The 10000-nt window shown below is 41.8% G+C and overlaps 2 protein-coding genes across 2 annotated transcripts in view; both read left to right on the top strand.

Annotated features, from left to right (window-relative positions):
- Positions 1-1598, top strand: part of LOC116926426 (serine/threonine-protein kinase fray2) — a 3209-nt gene extending 1611 nt beyond the window's left edge. The window contains exons 1-2 of the mRNA XM_032933327.2: positions 1-1231; positions 1337-1598. The exon at positions 1-1231 is cut by the window's left edge and continues 1611 nt beyond it. Of these exons, the coding sequence (XP_032789218.2) occupies positions 1-1231; positions 1337-1439 (1334 nt within the window). The 3' untranslated portion in view covers positions 1440-1598. The remainder of the gene's footprint in view (positions 1232-1336) is intronic.
- Positions 1599-8176: 6578 nt separating this feature from the next.
- LOC116926421 overlaps positions 8177-10000 on the top strand; it is a 2063-nt gene continuing 239 nt past the window's right edge. The window contains exons 1-2 of the mRNA XM_032933311.2: positions 8177-9091; positions 9832-10000. The exon at positions 9832-10000 is cut by the window's right edge and continues 239 nt beyond it. Of these exons, the coding sequence (XP_032789202.1) occupies positions 8342-9091; positions 9832-9951 (870 nt within the window). The 5' untranslated portion in view covers positions 8177-8341 and the 3' untranslated portion in view covers positions 9952-10000. The remainder of the gene's footprint in view (positions 9092-9831) is intronic.

Here is a 10000-nt window from a genome sequence, read left to right as displayed (position 1 = left end):
TTGTGGGAGACAAAACAATTGAGCCATCTGTTTCTTCTTCTACTAAAGAACGAAGTCGCTCAAGATTGGAATCACACAAATCGGACCGTCGCGACAAATCACACAAAGATAAAGATAGGAACAAGGATCGTGATCGGGATCGACAAAGAGACCGAGATCGAGAAAAAAGACGCGAACGCGAAAAAAAGGAGGAAGCTGACCGACGGAGCAAATCGCACCACTCCAAATCCGAACACAGAGATCGAGATTCAAGGAGGAAATCTTCCTCCCGCCGAGATAAAGATCACGATAGGCATAAGGACAGAGAACGTGATCGCAATCGTTCAAGATCAAGTCACGAGGTTGATCGGTACCGATCGAGCTCGCAAAAAGATAAGGGGAAGAAACCAAGTAGTCAAGCAGTAGAGAAGAGCCAAAAAGAACCGTCCATTTCCCCACTGCCTACACTACATCCGAAGGCCTACCTGTGGAAACGACCAACCGAGAAACCTAAAGCCCTGTGGGATTATTTGGCCCGATTTCCAGAAGAATTCTTTGACGAGTCCAACGACTCCCGTGCTGGATTGTCTGACGTCTCTGTCTCTTCTGTGTCATCATATGAAGATTCGGATTCTGAATCCACTATCCTTCTCTATTTATCGGAAATTGAAATTGATTCAGATGTGGAAGAGGCTGTGGTTCATTCGGGTGGGCGTGTTATCTATCGCTATGCACCAGATACGGAGGAAGCCAAAGGTAATGTGGAACTCAATGGTTTATCTGCCACGGATGAATTCCCTCGATCTGAGTCGTATTTGAGAGACCAGCAGTTAAACATCAATAATAACAAGCGGGTACGCAAGCTCAATACTCGATATAACGACAGCTACGTCGGTTCTGAATTGCGTAAGATCATCACAACGCAAAATTCGATAGACCATTCCCAAAGTAGCCCACAATTTAACAACAATAGTAAATCTCAACCAAGAGAAAATCAGGAAAATTGTATTCAAGTTTCATCACCGGAAGAAATTCCGGGAACAGAAGATGTGATTCAATACCAACCTCCCGACGCCAAGCGGCTCAAAACTGATCAGCCGCCTCCGTCAAGTCCGGAAAGCGTCCAGTCAGATTTGACTCATCCTTCACATGCTCAACCTTCCACTCCACCGGTTGCCGATCTTCAATTGGTTGCGGAAGAGGATACCTGCAAAGATAATACGTCGCCTAATGGCCGCCGGAGATCCACGACGTAAGTTTTTTCTTTTTGATTATTATTATTAATTTTTGATAAATATAAATTTTTCTTTTTCTGTTTTATTGTGGTAACCATAACTTGTTCAACCTAATTTTAAAGGTTAAAGCAACCCCAACAGCGTTACGATGATGCTGATTTGTACAAACCACGCCCAGTCATCACGCCAAGCAGCCGCCGTTCCCGTCGCCTAGATGATTCCTGATGGCCTGAAAATCTATGTAGGATTATCAGTTTATCATCCTCTTATCGTCTTTACGGATCATTTACGATTTGAATGTCTACTCAAAGGAACCTCTGTTGAAGTCTTATTTCATGAAAGTTAAAAATTATTTCACCAATAAATTTTCTTTTTATCACCTCATAGTAGACTGGTCAATAGTTTCGAAGGGAACGGGCAAACGGCGCAACAAGTTCTCGGTAAACAAAATGGTTGCAGAACCATTTTGAAGAAACTCTCAGGAAACCCGCATAGGTAATTTTAGTTATCACTGAGTTCCTGCAAAGGCACCTTCCTTCATCCTTAAACTCCCTCTTTTCTAGTCATTGATGGTAGGGGGGTTTTGTATGTGATTTAGTGACTTGGATCGTGACTGAAACCGCCTTCACCCGCACATCCCACTGGGGGTTATGGCAGTTATTCTGACTGGGGCTCAAATTTGAAAATAAGGGGGATATTTAAGGAAGAAAACGCTAGCTTCTCAAACGACTAAATCATAACATCATGTGTGATTTTCTAGTTGCTTCCTTCCGGATCGCAGCCAGTACACTTTTTAGACGGTGCGGTACGCATACACACAGGCAGCAATGCTGACGCACGAAGACAGAGGGAAATGAAAGTTTATCTCTTCTTCTTTTTCTCCTTCCCATCCAGTGTTCCGTACTTTGTTTACATGTCACGTGTCTGTTGAAAACTGTAAAGGGAAACCCTCGAAGGCCGACTGCGCCGCTCCTGTTGCCTCCGCGAACAATCCACAGCTTTGTTGACTTCCTTCTGAACTGTGCTCAACTTGGCAACACTATCGTAAAAAAAGTAATAATAATAATAATAAAACTATTGCCTGAACCCCGGTAGCTAAATGGACGTTTAAATTTCACGAATGCACGGCAACATTTACTGCCTATTTAAAGTTCAGTCTAATTCCTAACTCTAATAACTACTATTCATTTGCAAAGATATTCGACAATTTCGATTCTTTAGCTTTTCGTAAAGTTTATCCTCCACTGAAATATCCCACGTTTTTATTGTAAAGCGATCTGATTCATAAAAAAAAAAATATTTGCAATTATTTCACGCACCAAGAAGAAAAATTAAGGTCATCGAATAATAGTTTTCAAACACCTCGAAATGTCGGAAAAGCAAACGGAAATTTTTTGATTACGTATCTAGTAACGAGAGATACCATGGCAATGTTTGTTTCTGAAAGCGCCAAACAAGTTGCAAAGCTATTTGGCCACGCCAATCAGTTCGACACTGTTTGCGCACTGCCTATTCGATATCGGTAGAAAATTTTTCGCACTGCTGTATTATACAAATTTTTTCGTGACGTGTAGTTGCTACTAAATCAAATTCAACATCTGAATTTTCATTTTCCAAAATAATGTGCGTGCCACCGCGTTATGGCATTTTCTCCTTCTTTTGAACGAGTTTTTCACTTCGTCATTGAAGGAGCCTTCAAAACAATGTTATCGATGGGCTCTCTATAAACAAAAATGATTTCTGTAGAATGGGACCTATGCCAAATCCATAGCAAATTGAAAAATTTCGTTCCTGACCGAATTGTTATCGTTTATTCACGTGATCGTGTTCTCCTTCAGAATTAACGAGTGTGATGCAAAGCTATAACTTTTAGTATAAAAAATAAACTCTCTGCCAGCGTTCAAATTATTTGTTTGATATGGGTAAGCATAATAAAGGTATTTGTTCCCTATAAAATTATGAAACACATTGTTTCATCTATTATTGATGCAACAGAAAAAAATAAAGGAGAAATAATTGCTTGATTTAGTGGAAACTGGTGGCACAAAACAAAAATGAAAGTTGAGCGCGCCACTTTGCTCCTTCTATTTCTTCCCTTCCGGCCGATCCGATGTCAAGAGGGAACATCCACACTGGTTTTTGGTTGGGAAGGGCTAATTTACGTTGTCATATCTCTTTCTCACGGATTCCTTATTTAAAGAAAAGAAGCTCAATATGTCGTCGGAGTCGCCCGTCTGCCGGCAAAAGGTCATTCTTCATGCCATTTCTCATTTGGCAAAATTCTCGCCTGCAGTGGCAAATAGCTTGTGTATGGTTTTATTTGTGAATCTATGCGACAGGCGTTTAGCGTGTTGACATTGTATCATTGTCGCCCTTCCCCATGTCACTGTCGGTTCCACTCCATCGTCGTCGGTTGCCGGTAAACAAACCTCCATTAGGGTTCACACGCTCCAGTTTGTAGGGGAAAAGAATAGAACGATTCTTCCTCGTCTGCTTTGTCTATACCATTTCGCTGCATCTGATCACAATCAAGTGAGTCTTTTGTGATTGCATTGAGCAAATGAATTGGAACATGAAGCAAATGGAAGTGTTAGGGGGTGGCCAGAGGGAGAATGCTGGGAGAGGTGAATGAAGCACCCATGTCACGCTGGAGTGAGCACGTGGCTTGAGTCGCTTTGAGAGAAAACAGGAGAAACAAGAGGCTGGAAAGAACAAGATCAGTGGGCTTACTGGACGATAGGATCAGCCGGCGCGGGCTTTCACTTTATAGGCCGCCTGCGTGATTGTATCTCTCTAAATAGAAATGTTTCTGGAGTACAGGTTTTATCTGTTTCATATAACATCCTCATGTTCCTCTTTTGAAGACAGACACATCGTAAAAAATGTATAACCTACAAACTTGTACTTGAAAATCTTTTCCCAATGTTACCCAACCGATTCGAAATACAGTTAAATTGCAACACAGGGTGAAATGTTGTTGTATTTGATGTTTAGCGTGGATATTTGTAGCGGAACTAAGATTTAAATATATAGCTATTAGGAATAAGAGTCAATCATATAATTTTTTTGGCCAGACTGTAAGCATTTCAAGTATTTAAATAATTTGACGATTTATTGTGTCTCCGATACCGTGCCGTTAGAACTAAGCGAAAGGTTTGAATTATGTCGACCGCCCGCCAAAAGGTGCTGAATAACGCCTTCCGTCTTCTCTACGTCCCCCTCCCTTCTCTTTGAAGATGATGTGCCTACGTTCCAGTTGTTTCATATTTCAAAAATGATTTGTTCCCTGGCTCTACCTTACCCTATTCCTCCACTCCCCCCATACATTTCTAGCCCTTTTCCTTTCGTTATCATTAGCAATATTCACATGACGAGTTGAGACATGGTTGATTTAGATGCCAGGAATGTGCAACTACAGCGTCTTGGCTGATGCAAAACAGACAATCTTCTTTTTTGTTGTTATTTTGAAGACGGTCATCGAAACAAACTCTACGAGAGCTATTCCGCAACCGATGTCCCTGGTCACATGGATTCATGAAGTGTCATCCGAGTTGCAATAACTAAACAGCACTAATTATTCATTTTGTGCGAAAACGGTTTTGGCAGCGCAGAAACCCGACGCCATCGCGCTACCAAAATGTCGATGACCTATAGGCTGATGTTGTTACACCAGCTCTCCTTTTTCTTGAACTTGTATCCCTCGGTGGATGTATACATAACGCGATGCGCCGTCTGTGTTTATCTTAATTATCTAAACATTTACCCAGGCTACCAACATCTTTTTTTCCCCCTCTTTTTGTTTTTTCAAAAAGAAAAGAAGGAAGGAACTCGACGGAATGGAAGATGTGTCTGACCGTTTATGACGCCTTTGGTGTTCTGGCATTTTACGAATTGTATATGTTAGACACCCACACGGATACAAACTGGGCACACAACATGGACAAAATTCGTGCGGCCAACAACTTTCGTTTTCTTACTGACGATGCAAACGATTTTTGAATTCTGTTATGTTTTCCTTGAATTGTTAAAATTAGTAACAATGATTAGACATAAATACGTAAACTCATACGGTAGTCTACTTGATATGATTTGATTACGTCGATGGCTCATTCATCAATGCACGATGGTAAGAAGCCCACCAAGACAGTAAGAAGAACTGCCCAATTCGCATTGAAAAAAAGTAAAAATAAAAACGCTATTATTATTGTTATTCGTAACTTGACTCGCTTAGCGCGCGCATAAAGAAGAAGGAAGGATCCCTCTCATGATGACTGTGGCTGGCTATACTAAAATTCTTCCCCTTTACGGGTGGAGGATGAGGGACCTTCTGGTAAGTCATTGGCGGCAGCGGGTTCGTGACAAATGACTGGCGCCCTTCACGGCGCCATAAAGCAGAAATATGTGTAGGCCATGTATACGGTGTATACATAATAAAACAAATATTCGCGCACTTCTCCGCTTCTTCCGGCCTTGGCTCCAGCATGCGATATCTTCCTATTACGAATGAGAGCGAAAGCTTCACACCGGGAAGAATTTTCGTCTTTTCGTCCATTTGCAGAGAAAAATGTTTTTGGGCGACAGAGACAGGATGTGATATGCCACCAACTGATTTAGTCAGATCACTTTCACGTCATCATCGTCTCGACAGTCGCTTCATATCGTTCCTCTAATTGCCCAATCTCCTTGCCTGTATGTTGCGGCGTATAAGAGTGTCACCAGATATCAAGCGAGGCGATGACGGAGAAGAAGCAAAGTTTTTTTTCTCACGCCGCCGTCGTCGTGAGAGACTGACGGCGCGCCGCGCATCATTTTGCGTCCAACACACAGTTGCACTACCGCCACTTGTTCTTACTTTTCTCGTGGTATACGTAAATATACAAGAGATATCCTTTTAGACCTGTAACATGTAAGGCCACTTAGCAGTCAATTAGAGCTGCTCTATATACGCTGAATAGCAAAGAGGGAGATGCTGCGAGTCCTGCCAAAAACGTATTCTTCCACCCTTGTCCTTTTTTTCCGAGGCTTTTTCGTATAGGAGAAGACGATGGCTGGGGGAAGCGTCTCAAATGTCTGTGCCATCTACTCGTCCTCTTGTCTCCGTCTCGCTGATGCTGTCTCCGCGTAATGGCATCAGCAAACTTGCGTGTTTATATACACAGAGTCTTGACTTGTTGCAATGGGATGGAAGTCGCAAAAGATGTGCCAAGTCTTTCGAAATGCCACCACCCTCACAATTATAACGGATGACCGTAAGATCTATCATATTATTTATGAATTGCTGCATCTGGCTTTTTCGCCATATAGCTAAACTAACGTCTCTATATCCTAAAAGAAATATACAATCCTCTAACTTTAACTCAACGGCATATTGCTAGATTAGAATAAACATCTTTTTTCCCTATTTGACCAGTTATTTGGTTTTTCATTGACCAATTTTACATTCAGCTGTGCTTGAACCCAAGTTCATGTCAAAGTTTACGAGTTTGGGTCGGCCTAAAACAATAAATCAGTTCGAGAGCAATTAAAAGATATCGACTTATCGTGTGCGAGAGAGAAAGAAAAAAAAAGGGAGAGAGAGAGAGGACGAGTGACCGAGACGGAGAAAAAGAAGATTCTCGGATCACGTACCCACCCAAGGCACTTGAAAAAAAAATTTTCCATAATTTTTCTCTTTGAAAACCGAGACTTTTCCCTCTGGTCTCTCCGCATTACTGTATATATGTAACGAAAAAGTAAAGTCTGTATAGGGTTTCAAGGTGAAGCAAGCGGGAGTGTTTCAAGAGGCAAGCCATCTGTTTTACATCACCGTTAAATTAAGGTCTCTTTGTGCTTCATTCTCGACGCTCCTGATCTGATTGCACCAATCTTCTTGCTGCTGATCCACCTGTCGCTGTTTCTCGTCCTAACCGATTTACTATTAAGCGCAGCTATATAGTAGACTATCGCACCTCAGTTGATTGATGATTAAACGCTATGCGAACGTTTGCACTTTGTACGAAAAAAATATTGTTAAGGTATTAGTACACTAGCACAGTTATTAGATTGGCATTTGATTTTCAGAGCAAAGCGATAAGCAAACGAGATAAAAATTTACAAAAAAAGGCTTAATAAATAGAAAATATGGAACTCTTGCGCAGTCTAACCAACGAAGAGGCGATTCTTTAAAAACTGTTTACATAGATAACTTGCATCGTTGCTGACGATCTCAAGTGCCTTTCTTCTTTTCGAATTGCGGTCGCCTCCAAAGAGAATAAACCCACATCTCCTACATAAGCAGGGTTCCACTTGAGTTGACTCGAATTGCATATGTACGTAAATCAGAACACTTGCCGACGGAATTTTAGTTAGTAAGTCTAGTTCCATTCCCTGATTAGTCTAGCCAAAATTTAAAGATATATTTTTCATCGTAGTTTTGTTTCAACAATTGTTTTGAACCTACAAAGCATATACGTACATGTATACGGTCACTCTGATTGGAATCTAACATTTTTTTATGTTGAATAATCTCAGATTTATTCTTGTAAACGAAATTATCGTTATGTATGCAAATGTTGTCGTGTTGTTAGCAAATGAAAAGAAATGCTTTTGTTCGCTTTTTCTCTTCCACGAAATTTTTAGAACGTATTCGAAAAATGAAGTCATTCCAATCGGTTGGAAGCACTGGGAAAACTCTTTCCATCTAATTCATTTAGTATTTATACATACAGTAATTCTCTGCTACAGTTTATGACGCTTAATAATGAAGCCGACTCTCTGGTCTTGTTGTCGTGAATTATGTTATTGACGGCCATCGTATCTGATTGGCTGACGTGGTGACCGAGCTTAATGGTGGAGGCCAGCTTCCCATTGGAGATGAGCCTGAAAGGGACGGACCCAGGGATCTCAAAGCACAGTGTGTCGACTCCTCCCTCCTCTTCCTTCCTTTCGTCCTCCTAAGAGAGTTCATCAGAACGTTCTACGAGACAAGTCCGGGAAGTAAAACTAAGGTGCAGAGCTCACCGCCTGGTCACATCAGCTTAGAATTTATCCAGACAACAACTGTTCAGTGCATTTGAAGAATATCACTCAGAGGTGAAATATTCATACTACCCGACGTAATTCAACAAAAACCTTTAGCCATATATATCATGAGTTTAGTGAGCGCCTATCCGTCGGCCTATGTCAGCAGCGCTGTAGACATCAACAGCTCCGTTACATCCGTCGGGGCGTCAAACGGCAGCTTTTACAGTCATCCTCATCATCATCAAACTCCGTCGGCAGGTGACTACACTGGTGGACAGCAACAGAGTTTGTTCACCACCACTAGCTGGGCTTGGAACGGTTGTAACGCACCATCCGTCGAATTCCAGCAGCCAGTTTCACTTACTCAGCAACAACACTCGCCCCCCTTGAGTTGTTACTCCTCATCGGCACCAAGTCCCGACTACTACGGCTACCAACAATCACAACAACAACATCTACATCATTCGTACGAAACGGTGGTGTCCTCGGCTGACTATCACGCGCTTCATCATCAATCGAATATTCCGGCGCCACGCGTCATCCGTGTCGTTAAGCGTCGCAATACGGCCAATAAAAAGGAGCGCCGACGGACTATGTCTATCAACAACGCATTTAGCGAATTGCGTGATTGCATACCGAACGTGCCTGCCGATACGAAACTTTCAAAGATCAAAACCCTTCGTTTGGCGACCTCATATATTTCATATTTGATGGCAGTCTTAGAAGCCGGTCCAGAAACCGACATTCCATTCCGCGCTGAGCTCGGAAGGCAAAGTAAAAGTGAAAAAGCGGCAGCTCAACAACAACAACAACAGCTTCAACAACATCAACAGCAACACTTTCATAATAATGTCAATACCCACCAAAGAGAACAGGTAAAACATTTTTCTTTAGTTCAATGTCTAATTCGTAGCTAGGATTCAGTGCTGAGAAAAAGGGGTTTGCTTTCATGAACTGTCTTTACCGAAATTATCAAGCGCCAAAGAAGAATTTTATTTAAGCTACTCAATTTTTGTGTAAAAGCCAAGATGTGCTACGTCATATAGTATAGGGTATACACGGGTATAAATACCAAAAGCACATTAGCCTAACGGCGGAAAGAGAATAAGGGACACGATTCATCCAAGTCTACGGTGCCTTAATAGGAACGCCTAAATATATAGATACGCCTCAATAGAAACAAACTGCTACTACTAGATATAGCCAGTAGTTACAATTCCATGTTGAAAATATTCGTAACCATATAGGACATAAAGGATCTTAGTGAGTTTGTCTAACTCGAATGACAACTGACGACAGTTCAGTATAACATTATGGCATTGAGCAAATGCGAGCTGTGACTTCCTTTTGACCCTTTGGGACCGCCCAGCACCAACTGTCAACCTTTGAACTCGTGACCCGTTGCAAACACAGCAATGTCCCTTCCTCAATCCCCTTAGAACTGGTGATCCCGGTAGAGCCTCTCCTCGCACACACTCATCGAAAATTTATGATTACACATACCGCGAGAAAAACGATTTCCTTTATGAAGTGTAAATAATAAACAATATCCTGTATATCAATAACAAATAGGTAATATTTTTCTCGTTCTTTTTCTTTTATATGTCATCTATAGCCGAAGGAGGAGGAGCCCAACATGAACGTCACAATGGCCTGCCCATCTTCCGGAGATAAACGAAGCAAAGGACGGACCGGATGGCCCCATCACGTCTGGGCCCTTGAGTTGAAACAATAAAGAATAGACTGAATAGCCGATCGTATTATTGTTGCGTCGACGTTTGGAA

The sequence above is a fragment of the Daphnia magna genome, linkage group LG1 (genome assembly GCF_020631705.1).
Source record: "Daphnia magna isolate NIES linkage group LG1, ASM2063170v1.1, whole genome shotgun sequence".
Taxonomy (NCBI): domain Eukaryota; kingdom Metazoa; phylum Arthropoda; class Branchiopoda; order Diplostraca; family Daphniidae; genus Daphnia; species Daphnia magna.
This window is presented reverse-complemented; position numbering and strand designations above follow the sequence as displayed.